The sequence below is a fragment of the Oculina patagonica genome, chromosome 13, assembly GCF_052425735.1.
Source record: "Oculina patagonica isolate OP01 chromosome 13, crgOcupat, whole genome shotgun sequence".
Taxonomy (NCBI): Eukaryota; Metazoa; Cnidaria; class Anthozoa; order Scleractinia; family Oculinidae; genus Oculina; species Oculina patagonica.
Window position 1 is genome coordinate 5,150,750 of NC_135770.1, and position 14,727 is coordinate 5,165,476.

The 14,727-nt window shown below is 37.7% G+C and overlaps 2 protein-coding genes across 2 annotated transcripts; one reads left to right on the top strand and one right to left on the bottom strand.

The window, feature by feature from the left end:
• Positions 1-386: 386 nt before the first annotated feature.
• LOC144636833 (serine/threonine-protein kinase Nek7-like) lies at positions 387-2,761 on the bottom strand. The gene has a single exon (XM_078496042.1). It carries the CDS (start codon positions 2,398-2,400, stop codon positions 1,378-1,380), a length of 1,023 nt encoding a protein of 340 aa, XP_078352168.1. The 5' UTR covers positions 2,401-2,761; the 3' UTR covers positions 387-1,377.
• Positions 2,762-3,252: 491 nt separating this feature from the next.
• LOC144636823 (histone acetyltransferase KAT5-like) lies at positions 3,253-12,558 on the top strand. Its single transcript, XM_078496024.1, has 10 exons — positions 3,253-3,374; positions 3,462-3,519; positions 3,614-3,685; positions 5,302-5,534; positions 6,126-6,395; positions 6,925-7,014; positions 8,167-8,307; positions 8,803-8,896; positions 9,929-10,091; positions 10,762-12,558. The coding sequence occupies exons 1-10, from the start codon at positions 3,324-3,326 to the stop codon at positions 10,976-10,978; spliced, it is 1,389 nt and encodes a 462-aa protein (XP_078352150.1). The 5' UTR covers positions 3,253-3,323; the 3' UTR covers positions 10,979-12,558.
• The last annotated feature ends 2,169 nt before the right edge of the window (positions 12,559-14,727 follow it).

Here is a 14,727-nt window from a genome sequence, read left to right on the forward strand (position 1 = left end):
GACAAAAACTTACCTTTTTCGCTGCCCTCTTTTCGGAAAGCATCGTGTCCGAACGCCGATTTCTGCTTGTTAAAAACCTGGAATGGATCTGTTCAGTTGTGCCATACTGTACGATTTAGTAGAGAATACGTTCCACTTGAAATCGATTCTAAAATATTTCTCTAGAAAAGGTCAGAAAACCAAGAGGCTAAAATCCTTCAAACGGCAGCCATTTTCTCTCGCTTCTCGCGGCCTCCTCGACCCGTGAGCCAATGATAACTCCGGAAATCGAACACGTGATAGTTTTAGCAGCGCCTGCGCAGACAATTTTCGCCAGTGAAGGCCTCTGTTAAAATGAGCTTCTGCTGAAGGAATGAAGCCAAACCTCACACTTTTTATCTGCGTTTATTTTTTATTAAAATACAAGTACGCGATATAAATAAATACAGTTGATTTTTTGTCCACTTTGTACAAAATCTCTATTAAAATTCTTTCGTTTATGATCGCTATTATTCTTCAGTAAAATCTTTATACAAAATGCAAATATTTCCTTGATAAAAATGTTCGAAATTTGTTCTATCTTTTTTTTTACAAAGAAATACAAAATCACGCCAGCGTGAAAAAAGAAAATGAGACCTACATGCATCTACCAGCAATACTTTGCAGTTTTTTTTTGTGAGCAAGGCTAAGGCTTGTAGCAAGGTCTAAAATGAAATATAAAACCGATTTTTTTGCATATAAATTGAATAAGTTTTCAAAACTCGAAGATAGTGATTTTTCTTTATACATGAACTGCGCTTAACCCTGATTTTCACTAGCGACGTAAGCACAAGCGCAAGAATAAGAATTCTTATTTCACCGTGAAAACGGCTTCGACTCAAGAAAAAGCACAAGAGCATTGCAGTTTTATGCTTGTGCTTGTGCTTGCGGCAAGCACAAGAACAAGGATCAAAATTTGTCTTTTTTTTTGCGTGATTGCGCTTATGCTTGCGCTTGCGTCGCTAGTGAAAACCAGGCTTTAGGAATAGATATCTATGTTAAGTTTCTTCCAGCTTTAGTTACGCTTTACTCTATTTTTGGCTACTTACATTAAAAGAGTTGTTTTGCCCCACCTTGAAAGTGTAAATTCTAAACATGGTTAAACTCTAACTTAGTCATTGCAGAAAATGAGAGCTGATGGCTTTTTTTTTGGAGCTCAAGGTGTCGTGTGACGTCACTGATGTCACCTGTGAATTAAAACACCTGTCACAATTTCCGCTGGCCGCGACATTTGCAGTTCAAATGAATTATTTCCGTTATAGCGTTCCTGCTAACACGGAACTGAAACGAATACAGTCGTAAATAAAATTTATATATCCAGCTGTCAAGATGACAAAACACCGTTTAAGATTTTATCTACTAATTCGGTCTTGTTAAACGCATCCTTTCTTTTGTAATGTAAAAGATATCTTCGATCGTGGGTCGTAACCTCGGCTCGGGCATCAAACAAGAGACAATTAAATTCCCAATGTCTGAGCTGTATAAGCTTTCTGCTTCAGTAAGTCTTGCCGGAGGCACCCCATTTACAATGTTATTCAAGGTTTCGAAAATATTCTCACCCTGTCGCAGCGGAAAGGCAGGTTCTAAGTACATCAATTCGAACGCAACGCAACCGAGCGACCATGAGTCTTGTTTGTTCGAATGTCTTTGTCCTCGGATCCTCTCCGGGGCAACGTAGATACCATAGAAAGAATCCTTGCCGTCCAAACAGACGTTAAGCTCTGTTTCGCTGGGCGTATAAATTAAAAGATTATGCAGAAGAATATCACCCGTGTTTGAGAGAGATAACGTTTTGCTCTGGATCTCCGTGTGCACAATCTTTCGTCTCTGTAAATACCACAGCGCATCGCAGATTTGGTTCAGCATCTTCCATAAAAGCCACTCCGAAAATTTAACGCCTGTTCTGCGATACTCGTGAACCAGTTCGTAAAGACTCTTTGGAAACGGTTCCAATACGACGCCTACGGTTTCTCGGTCTCTAAACCACAATAACACCTGCATAATATTCTTGTGGCTTATCTCGGCCCATTTGTCCAAGAGCCGAGAAACGCTTGTAGAATTGCAAGCTTTGACGTTTATACACTTTAACAGAACCTTGGAATTATCCAGCAAGCTACGAGTGGGGTAAATACAGTGAATTCGCATGTCTCTGGGTAGATTTAAGCTCTGTACCTCAAATTCTCGAAAGCTGAAATCCGATGTCAGAAAGTCAATTAAATTTCGCGGCAAAGGGAGATCCTTTCGCGCCTTTCGTAGTCGATGCAATCCTGTGTTTTTTATAATCACAGCTCTGCAAAGCTTACTGAGGCTTGGAGTTTTAGGTTTCGGTCTCCAAACTTTCCGCCTTTTCCACTGCTCATCAGCTTCTGTTTTCGAACTCATGGATAAATTATCTGTTTCCTTCGCTGAGAGTAACAGCCTCGGGATGGGCGGCTTTTAGTTGTCGACTGGGCATGACAGAATGCCCCGTTTTGAACATAATAATAAGTCATTTGCAGTTGATTCGGTCTGACACGGCAAAAGTGTGATTAAAATAGCGCTAACTGCATTTAAATTCTATCGCGCAATAACAAAACAAAATTAGCTTATGATGTCACTACCGTTCAACGTGACCGGCAAGCTCAGACTTGCACTTTCCAGATTTTTTTTTAAAAGTTTACAAAGATTTCACTTTTCAATCGGAAAACATAGAAAACGACTTTAATGAACGCTAAATTATTATAACTTGTAATGTTATGGTAAAAACAATTAAAGTTTGAATAAAGTTGAATGTTTTAGAGCAAGAGAGCGTGACTGCTTTGGTCACACAACCGGAAATGCGTCAAAGCGTCCATTCAAGAAATGCTCTGCATTCCCAAAGCTAATATAAAAATATTTGTAACGGATAATTTGTAAATAAAACTCTTAAAACAATTGGTACGATCAAACGATATTACTACCCAAGACTGAAAAAAAAATCTCCGAAACCGGTGTACGTGGCTGGTCGAGAAAATTTAGCCGGCGAGAGATGAAGTTATAAAACCTGATCTGAAAAGAGACCTATTGAGGGAAAATATTTTGACTACCATCCAAAAATTTATTTACAAATATATTGGATTGTTCCAACCTGTGGCAATTTTTTTCTTGCTCGCCAAACGAGTCCATACATGAGCTTGTAAAAATACGGGCCATGTTTTCGTGTTGCACAATAGTGGCCGGGAAAGACTGGTTCCCGGCTCGCGCTCGCGGATCGATGAAAGGTCGGCAAAAGTCGTACGCTCGATAATTGAACGGTTACGTTCGTTGTAAGTCATCGGCGCTCAGCAATGGCGACAAAAGAGGAATCAAAGATGGCGGAGACCAACGGCGAAACTTCGGTAAAGAAAATTGATCTTGTAGATGTATAAACCTAATTGATCATCCACAGTTCTTTACTAATTCTTCGAAATTCTTCATCCTTTTAGATGGAGGTGGTAGAAGGTTGTAGAATGCCCGTAAAAATGACTGGTTCTGACGAATGGCGTAAGTTACTTTTGTTCAAAAGTGAAAGAGGATATGTATAAAAATAAGGTTGAAAGCATTGTTTTCATACTCATTGCCTGCTTTTTTCTCACAGCATTGGCTGAAATACTGAGCAAGAGAGAACTTCCAGGCGGTTTAACTCAATATTACGTGCATTATATCGACTGTGAGTACGAAATATTTTGAGTATTGTTTAACTTATACGCTACAAAAACTTGCATATTTTCGCGGGCATTTTGCTTCTACGGTAACAAACAATTTTGATTTTTTAACTAATAAAAGGGCACTTTTATGACATAAATTCCACACACTTTATTTATTTGTGTTTCATTTAACATGTTCGTAAGATTTGTTAAGTTGTGATTGTCAAGAAACCGATTTTTTTTCGAAATTTATTTAGCCCTAAAATTCAAAATGGCGGAATGCGAGTTTCCATTCCCGTGATGCATCACTTTCCCCAAAAAAGGTCCGCTTTGCGTACATGGGTGAACTGCTGTCACCATTTTGTTCAGCTTCATTTTAACAACTTTACCATTCACAATATCTCTAACATACACAAAGGGCTTAGCACACTACCCTCCTATACATTTATTTAGTCAACTTTTGTTACTTTTGAGGGGACAAACTTTACACAAAACGTTCTGTCACTGACTTTGATGAACATAAATAGAGGATATTACATGGTTGCGCGGAGATATGAAATTTATCTTCCAGTGTTCAAATCGATATCTCACGAGTGAGCGCAGCGAACGAGTGGGATATCGATTTGAACACGAGAAGATAAATTTTATTCCGAAGATTTCCGAAGATTTGCAAAATGTTGTCCGAAGGTCGTACGAATGTTTCCGAACATTTTCCGAACTTTTCCAAAAATTTCCAAAGATAAGGTTCCGAAGATTACCGAAGATTGCCGATGAATATCCGAAGATGTTTCGACTTAATATCGATTTACTTTGGCTCATTCAGCATTGAAACAGGGCAAACTTGTCAGAAAATGTTTCGAAATTGATATCTTCATATGTGAGAATAACATGTTATTTTCACGTGTGAAGATATGATTTTTTCGCGCGAAAGATTTCCTGGTATTTCACTGATGTTTATATAATAAAACAAGGTTCATAATGAACTTTCTATGTGGTATCTTGACCCAGAACCTTCAGCCTTCTTTGGTTTAAACATAGCAGTAAAAAATATTGTTAGTTTTTTTCGTTTAAACTTGACATAGTGAGGGCATAAAATGTGATGACAATGTATGGTTACAGCGAAGCAGAAAAAGTGCAAATAATAATTTATTTGAGCTCATACTGTTTTATGGTCTATTTTATTGGCTGTAAAATGGTTGATTGGCAGCAATGTTTTTAAACAGTCACTCAACACAAGCCCAAACTGTTTATTTTTGTACATACTTTTTTGCCATGATTTTTTTTCTGTGTATTTTATGACTTAAATGGCCTACTTTTTTAACACTTTTAATGTTTGCAATCAAACACTCTCTTAACAGACACCTGGTGTCGGTCCTGTCGCCTGTCGTTTTCAGTCATTTTGTAAATAGACTCCCCATAAGACAGAAACCTGTTTTAGAGCTGGTTCTGAGTGTCCATTTTAGAGAGTCGACTATAATAAACATGCTTAGATGTATATTACTAGCAGGTCCCCTAACGGACATTTATTAAGTCCTAACGCTTCAAAGTTGTGTACAATTATAATGTTACCTCTGTAATAGCAGAGCAATATATGTCCATGGTAAGAATCTGCTGGCTAACTTCTATGTTTTTGTTTTAGTTAACAAGCGGCTTGATGAGTGGGTTGAAGAAGAAAGACTGGACCTGACCAAGCTGCAGTTGCCGAAAAAGGAAGATGCCAAAAAGATCAGCAAGGGTAAAGGTACCGGTGCTGCTGGTTCAAGGCCGTGCTCGCCTGACAGAGAACTTGTGAATGGTGTCGGTGCGGGACGTCCTAAAGCTCCTGTGGGGAGGAAGCGAAAAGCTAATGCTATGGAGAAGTCTGGTGATGAGGTAAAACAGGAGAAAGACTCACTTTGTATGACTGTTTTATTTTATAACATTTCTTTTCTTTATTTTTATACACACCAGTAATACATTTACTTAGACATTTTTAATTAGTGAGTAGTATCCCTGTACATTTTAACAAGTCTTGCGGCATTTCAATGAGCCAGTAATGTAAATCAAGATACCAGTGATGGGTAAAAGATGAACAGTGATACTGTGGCAGCACAAAAATGTTGATAAAACATCCATTATACCAGTTATGCTGATTGTTTTATCGTGTTAAAATAACGTAGATATTCATTCATTCTCAAAAACTAAACTTTGTTGTGTGTTGCGCACTCAGGGAATCAAAAGGACTCTCACTTATGTGTTGAACTGGTTTAATTTCCTAAAATACTGTACAAAATTAATACCACAGAATAGTGTACTTTTTCGTGTGTTATTAGTAACTGCTGAGTACACCACAAAGCTCTTACATGTACTATTCCAAAAACGCCCCCCTCTAAAAAGCAGCTTCCCCTGCATCGTCCAGAGCTATTATCACTGTTTTAAGATTACAATAATATTAAAAATATGTTTTGTTATTTGTCTAAACAGATTGATTCTCAAGACAGCCCAAAGGAACTACCCAGCACTCCACCAAAGACAGGAAGCATGCGACAGACAGGCAGTATGGTTCACGATCGGAGTCATGATGACATCGTAACACGAATGAAAAATGTCAAAATGGTCCAATTGGGAAAATTTAGAATTAAGCCTTGGTACTTCTCACCCTACCCTCAAGAGCTTACTCTGGAGCCTGTAGTTTTTCTATGTGAATTTTGTTTAAAGTATGTCAAGAGCTTCCACTGTCTCAAAAGACACAAGGTAATGAATATTTTAAAAAGGGTACATGTACTTTAACTACACTTTCATTTTATGGGAGGTGCAGTGGCCTAATGGTTAGTGCACTGGACTGTGGGTTGAGTGGTCTGGGTTCCGAGCCCTGGCTGAGGCACTCCATTGTGGTCTTGAGCAAGACACTTCACTCTCATAGTGTCTCTCTCCACCCAGGTGTTTAAATGGATACCAGCGAATTTACAGCTTGGGGTAACCCTGCGATTGACTAGCATCCCGTCCAAAAGGGAGTAGAAATACTCCTAGTCAATGATTTCATGCTACGGAAACAGATATAAGCTCTGGCCTGATGGGCCACTAGGCTTGTAAGCAGACTTACCTGTAACCTTTTTTACTTTAATTACAGGTGTAATTATATTTATCAGTCAAAAGTGATTTGATAATTTTGAAACTTGAGGCTACATAATCCAATTAAGCTTACAATCATGTGTTATCAGGACTTGCATGATTATTTCAGTTGTAAACATACTAACTTTTTTTCCTTGATTCAATTTTACAGGAAAAGTGCAAGTTGCGTCATCCTCCAGGCAATGAAATTTACAGAAAAGGATCAATATCTTTCTTTGAAATCGATGGCAGAAAAAACAAGGTGTGAGTCTGCATATAAGAAGAAAATATTTCCACCTCTTTATAGTGACAACTGAGGATCCAGCTAAAAAAAATTCGTTTTCATTAGATACAACATGTAGGTTGGTGAAGTGCGTCAAGTTGCAGGATTTCTGCATTGCATGTCATCAGAGTACAAAATAATGTTTTGGCTCAACTGGAGTACAAGTAATACACAAAACTAACACAAATATCTCATGATGTTCATACTCCACAAGAACAGTTTACCAACAAAGCAGTAGTCCTCTTAGTCCTCCTGATAGTGCAAAAGATTGAAAAACAATGGAAAGTTAGCATTTCAAGAAAAGAAAACGTTGGATAATAAATCTCTAATTAGACATTGGGCACTTTCCATTTGACCAAAAATCCCAGTTTGAAATTCCGGGTATTCTGTGTGGCAAATGGAACAGTATTTTCCGGTTGTTTGCACCAACAAAGCAAAACAAATTGCCTTTTTTACTTACTGTGCAGTTGTTCGACGACTTTGAAGTTAAAACGAACAATATTTTAAGAGAGGACGATGATATTTTTTCAGTGTAGCTAGCTGTTTAAACCTGCAAAGAAATTTAAATAGAGTCTGCAACTACTTTGATATACGATACCAGCATATTTTTCTGACAAGTCCAAGAGTCACTTTCGAAGGATGAGAGAAACATGCAGCTGTTTACTCGCCAGGCCATGCTCACAGGAAAGATACCACTTCCTAATCTGAGTGCTCGTGAAAGTGCTGTAAGCTTTCAGTGACAAACACGCCGAGCACTGCATTCAGTAGCCATCTTGACTATGTAGGCACGTTTGATTACGGCTCGGAGAAGCAGGGCCCAAGCAGAAATAGACAAATGGAACGGTATTTTCCAGTTGTTCCGATTTTCCGGAATTTAATTCCAGGAAATTTCTGTTCTATTCCCTTCCCAACCCGGAATCCCCAGAAGTTTTGGTTGAATGGAAAGCGCCCATTGTTTTTATTGTGTAGTTTTGCTGTATATTTTTACTCTTCATTTTATTTTGACTCACACTATAAAAGTCTCATTCCATTGTTTCATGCCAGTGATGAAATCGATATCTATTTTTTTTTTTTGGGGGGGGAGGGGTGAACAAGTAATTTACTAACCATTTGTCTTTTAATTTCTGACAGATGTATGCCCAAAATCTGTGTCTTCTGGCTAAGATGTTTCTAGATCACAAGACATTGTACTATGACACCGACCCTTTTTTGTTTTACGTCATGACTGAATACGACTCAATTGGATTTCACATTGTAGGATACTTCTCTAAGGTACAAAACTACGTTTCACTGGACAAGTGCTGCTGTTGTTAGTTCATGTAAGCCTGCATGAAGCAGATGACTGCAATGATTTATTCTGGTGACAGGGCAGGTAGCTTGTATTGTGCCAAAATATACAGCAGCTACATGTATGCATGGAGGTGTGTTGGCCTAGTGCTCATGACTCTTGATCGAGCAGTCTGGATTTAAGCCCTGTAAGTTTAATGCTGGGGGTAACCCAGCTGCAATGGACTAGCATCCCATCCAGGGGGAGTAGAAATCCCCCTAGTCGCTTTACACTGTATGCCACTGAAACTGAGATAAGCTCCAGCCTGATGGGCCACTAGGCTTATATTTAGACTTAACCTGACATGTATGCATGCTACCTGAAACTTACTGTTAAATGTGGATGTTAAATCATAAAATAATATTATGTTATTATGACTACAACATATAATTGTAATGCAGTTAGATTCTGTTATTTAATCTTGCAAACTTACATTTCAGGAAAAAGAATCATCAGAAGATTACAATGTGGCCTGCATTCTAACGTTACCTCAGTATCAGAGAATGGGTTATGGCAAGCTTCTCATTGAGTTTAGTAAGTGTGAATATTTTTGCTTGTGGCATCTTAAACTCATTTTGCTTTTCACCCCAAGGGAGGCCGGGTAAGAGGGCTCTGGGTTTATTGTCAGAAAGACTGAGCATCTAAAAGATATTAGAATAATGTTTTGTGGCAGTTTTGTGGCTCAAAATTATTTTACCCCTAAGGGATACAAGTTCAAAAACAAACTACCGTAATGATTCGATTTAGTGGCCTCCTTCCAATAAGCGCCCCCTTCTGAATAAGCGCCCCCCTTTGAATGTGTTTTTGTCAATAAGCGTCCCTATTCCAATAAGCGCCCCCATTCCAATATATATAAGCGCCCCCATTCTAATAAAGCGCCCCTATTGTGTATAACTGCCCCTTCTAAAGTCATTGACGTCAAATAGATAAACTCATGAACTTTCACCGTACTGTACTGATGTATATATTAACTGCTAAAATGAAGAATTCTTTTAAAAGTAACTGAACTTTCAATAATTTGTTACTGTTACAGTTTCTTTTATTGTTAGTTATTTAATATTCATTAAAGTTTTGTTTTGAACATTTGGTTGTTTCTCAAAAAATTAAATAAGCGCCCTGTTTTGAATAAGCGCCCTCCCTTAAGGTGCCAAAAGTAAATAAGCGCCCCGGGCGCTAAATCGAATCATTACGGTAGTTGCCCTCATCATTGTTTTCCATCAAAAAGAAAGTCATTTTAAACTTCAACAACCTAAGCAGTACCAAGACCATAAATTTGAACAAGCACTTCAGGGTTTTTGATTGGTCGTTTGCCATTAGATTTACAAAATCCATGACAGCATTTATTGTCAAAATAATGATCCAAACAATATATATATTTGTTAGGTGACTGTTTTCATTTTCTGGATATTGTAAGGAAAAAAAATTAATTTAGTGGTGTTGGTCACTCTTGTAGTTAGAGTTGACAGTATGCACAAGTTTTATCTCAAAGTGTAATGTTATCTCACATTCTGATTGCTGCTTGCATTCTGTGTAATAAGTATTTCCAATTGGTTTTGTTCTTTGCAGGTTATGAGCTTTCAAAGTTTGAAGGAAAAACAGGAACACCAGAAAAGCCTCTTTCAGATTTAGGCCTGCTTTCTTACCGCAGTTACTGGTCGCAAACCATCCTTGAAATTCTTGTTTCTCTCAAAGCTGGAGAGGATGGAAATCCTCCTGCAATAACTATCAAGTAAGAGAGACAACTAGACGTTTATATTTAACTACAAAAGGGCAGACTACATTAGATTGCAATACAGCAAAATTTTATGAATACCGGCCAAAACTATTCAGAAGTTGCTTTCCTGCAACCAATTAGAACAAATTCTATTACAGTCAACTGTCTCTTAATGGACACCTCTTTAAGACGGACACCTGGTGTCTGTCCCATCGCTGAAGTTTTTCAGTCATTTTACTGTTACTAAACTCCCTATAAGACGAACACCTCTCTAAAATGGATGGTTATAATAACCCAGTAATGCAGAGTGCTGTGTACCTGTCATTTTTCGCATTCATTGCGGACCTATGGAACCTCAGTATCACCTTGCATTATAGGTCTGCAATGTGTGCAGAAGGCACAATGCAATACAGAGGGATATGTAGCTGAAAGCCTTTGCACACACTACAAGGTAATTTGGACACCTTAGCTGCAAGGCCTCCCACATGTACATGTACACTGGCTGGACTTCAAAGTCCTAAAAGTAATGTTGGTTTTCAAGGGGACAAAAGTTATGGAAATTCTGAGTGAACTGTAGCCATTATAATCTCATACAGAAATGCCACTCACATTGATTACATCAAAATTAACAAAAGAAATTTCTTGACAAGTTTCTCATATTACATTTTTTGCTTACTACCAACAGTGACATCTGTGAAATGACCAGTATACGAAAGGAAGATGTTGTGTCAACCCTGCAACATCTTGGAATCATCCACTACTATAAGGGACAATACATTCTGAATCTTTCAAAAGAAATTCTCGATGGGCACAGAAGAGCTATGACAAAAAGAAAGATTAGGATTGACTCGACCTGCCTACACTGGACTCCTAAAGATTGGGCTAAGAGAGGCAAATGGTGACAAATGGGGTGTATGACAACCAAGAGGAGGAGAGGGTAGCAAAGGGGTGTCGTGATCCTGTTTCACGTACAAATTCTAACCAAATTTACGCATCAAGTATACTTGAAACAGCTGAATTCACAAATCACGTGTCTTTTCTAGCTATTGCCACACGTCACGGTATAATTTTTGCCCTGTTTTCACGTCTCACAGACTAATTTTTGCCCTTTTCACGTGTCACGCATAAACCCTTTGCTACCCTCGGAAAGGGGGCGGACGAGGGAATTTATTAATTTGCTGAGGTGTAGATTAAATACCCAGTATCTAAAATTGAGAGTCTAATGTAACTGTCAAAGTGGATAAAAGCATTCAGCCTAAAGACCCAGCAATGGAGGAAACATGTTTCCATAATTTTTCCCCCTTTTGCCATGTTTCCATGCCGCACAGAAACGAAAAAAGTTTTTGGCCCTAAAGGAGAAAATTTTTTTGCTTCTTTAAAACAAAATTAACGCTGGAGACAATGCTCAGACCCGGGTGGTAAAACTAGGAATCATTGGGGAAGCATACATTTGTGTACTTCAAAAATAATTAATAATGTTTCTGGAAACATGTTTCTTTGTTTTGCCAGGCCTTAAAAGAACTACTTGGAATACCCCAGAACAGTCTGCAGCACCCTTGAAAAGCTAACCCACTAACTATTAACCATTATTCAAACCCAAAATTAATCTCATTTTGGGGTGTTTACATGCATCTATCCAGTCAGTGCTATGGTTGAATGAAAAAAAGAAAAAAACTCTTTCAGTCAAACTTTAAAATTTGAAACATGGAATAACGAAACCTGCCATTTCAACTGTAAAAGGTGCAGCTACAGTGTACAACAGTGACTACTAAAAATTTATGGATGGGGGTGGCAATTAAGTATGCCAGAATTTTGTTGCTCATTTTTTGTACAAAATATTCTTTCTTGCGGTGACCTGGCACTTTTTTTTTTTTTTTAAAAATTTACCCACTTCCCAGATTTCTAACAGATAGGTTATCATTCGGCCAAGATATTTATTTGTATATCAGCCATGAAATATACTACATTAAAAACCTTCTTCCAAGGTTTTGTTTGTTTTTGTAGGCTTACAAGTCAGAAAGAAAAATAAGTACAGTGTGTCTGTACCGGGTAGGCTGAATTTTTTTTTAATTCTACTCATGGCACAAAGTTTCCATGCTGCAACTTATTACTCAGTCTTACTAAAAAATGCAGTTCATACAATGTATAAAATTTATCGTGTTGTTTTGAATGAATTCATTCAATGTTTTATGCACCCATACCTAATACATAGGTATTAGGTATTACTAGATCTCTCAATAACACACACACTGAAGTTGAAAAGTCCAGCTAACAGTTGTGTTTTTTGCTGCTGTCAATCATAATCATGACGCAATCAAAAAACCTTGAAGAAAGAAACAAATAGAAGTGATCAAAATCTGCCAATCACATTACACAGTCAGATGTGACCTTTTGAACCCATAGGAGTGAACATCTGTTATGAGTGTTCCACTAAGATCAGAGGTTTTAAAATGTTTTGAAGTAGGCATCAGTAACTGGAAGAGTAGGCTTCTGTGACAAAGGCGAGATTGTTTGTCGTGAGCAGATTGCTATAGCTATGACTAGAGTAACCGGCAACATATTATCAAGTAGCCGGTGGAACTCTGGCAGTCAACAGCTTGTTTTGAAAACAAAAATGCAACTACTGATTGAGCAGAGAACTTTCGCATGCTGTTGAAGGGCATAGCAAATGCCAAATTGACAAATAGGTTGGTAGTTAATGAACAGAAATGGTTTGAAATTTGTTTTTGGATAAGCATTTTTCTAAGCCATTTTGCAGAAAGGTTATCATTTTTCATTCAGTGCAAAGAAAAATAAAAAAGTGTATTATTGCTTGGGGGGTTGGGGGCGAACAGGTTCTATGTGCTGTATATAAGCCACACCCAAGAATATGGCATGATAATAAAATTAATAAGCAACATCAATATTGTTAGTTGCAACTGGTATCCATGTCACTTTGTAAATAATTCAGTGCAAGAAGTGTTCAAGACTCATTTAGTTTTACTTCAACAAAGGATCAAATATGATGAATTATTTATTGTTTTGTATATGTTAGTAAACTTTAGAGAAAGAGGCGTCATTGTATAATAGTTTATAACCATGTTCTACCAACTGGTAAACAAAAATAAAATATATATCTCTTTAGTTGCTATGAGTGAATCTGTCAACTGGAGTACAAGTAACACAAAGATTAAGAGTGTGTCCATAAGAGGACCAGGCAACATGTGATACAGCTCATATCACCGATTTCACCCAAACTTAGCATAAATGCTGGGTATGGTGAGCTGTTTACTGTGACAAAACATCAGCTTAAAATATTTTATTCCCTTCAAGTTATGGCACCTTTTGCAAAAATGGCCATTTTTCACTAATTTATGCATATTTAATTAGCTGACTTTGATTGACCAGTTCCACAAGAAAAAAAGACTTCTGAAAATAAAATTCACTGCATTATATTCTGTGTTAATTAGGCTTTAAGTACAAAAATTCACTTCAACCGTCTGATTTGATTTTTTCTCCTCAAACGGTCTTTTGGAAGGTACAAATTTCGTACTGTTGGAAATAGCCTTTAACTAGTGCCCAATATCTCCCATGAGCAACAACTTATATACATTATTCTTACATGGGTAATGAAATCCATCTCTAAACTTCACAAAAATGCCACAAAATGTCTGGGGACTTCAATATTTTATTAGTATTTAGGAACTCAACACACGTGACCTAACGATTTCTTGCTATTTCATCAAAATTCACCGAAACACAGAAGCCATTTATTTGCCTCAATTTGGCATAAAATCGGTACGAAATAGCTAATCAAGCATAAATCTATAGATAACAATCAAAATATTGGCGAAGAAAAGGCAGTTAGGACATTTTTCGGAGCGTTTTCAGAGCCGATATAATTCGGCAATGTTGTGATAGCAAATGTAAAAATAGCAGCGAAAGATTTTCTTCAAAAGCTCGCTCAATTCAACATTTAGGCACATCAAAGTTAAGAAACAAGAAAGTAATACTACATACATGCCACTTATCGACACAGATGCTTTCTTTTGAAGGATTTGTTCTTCCTCGCTGCACTTCGATCCTTCGATCGATCTCAATTGACATGTACTGTTGCTTTGAGGCGCGATGAACTTAGCCAATACATCGTGGTTCATTCTTCGTGAAAGGTGTAAACAGGTTGTCAATAAAGTCATTCAAAGAGCTGTTCAAAGTTCACGGAAGGACACTTCTCTCAGCCAGTTTGAATGAAATAAATTTAACTGGAAAATAAACAGCCGCCATGTTGTATTTCTACCTTTGACCCTGCCGTTTCAGTCAGCGGTACGGCCGTTCACTGGGGCAAGTACGTAGTGTAGTCATCATATAGTTGTTTGACTAAATCCTATATAGGGATATTCATGGAGGGGATACCACAGGTAGCCCAAGCTCCTAAAGGAGCCGTCAACATATAGACCACATATGACATTGCGTAATAACGTTATTATAAGGGTTTGTATGGGAATTTACCGATCGTGAAAAATAATTCAAAATAGAGGGAAAATATCCAATAAAATCGACTTACCTATCCTCTTCTTCATATTTGTGTTTCTATGCCGTTTGGGGGCGATTTGAAGCCATTTCAGTGGGTTTTAGGTTCGCTGGTTTCCCTCTTATATAATATTTCCTCTCT

Excerpts from the sequence above, each read along its gene's own strand:
- LOC144636823 (XM_078496024.1), top strand. The coding sequence starts at position 3,324 with ATGGCGACAAAAGAGGAATCAAAGATGGCGGAGACCAACGGCGAAACT. Across the intron at positions 3,686-5,301 it reads TTACGTGCATTATATCGACT|TTAACAAGCGGCTTGATGAG; the intron begins GTGAGTACGAAA and ends TTTTTGTTTTAG. Across the intron at positions 5,535-6,125 it reads TGGAGAAGTCTGGTGATGAG|ATTGATTCTCAAGACAGCCC; the intron begins GTAAAACAGGAG and ends TTGTCTAAACAG.
- LOC144636833 (XM_078496042.1), bottom strand. The coding sequence starts at position 2,400 with ATGAGTTCGAAAACAGAAGCTGATGAGCAGTGGAAAAGGCGGAAAGTT.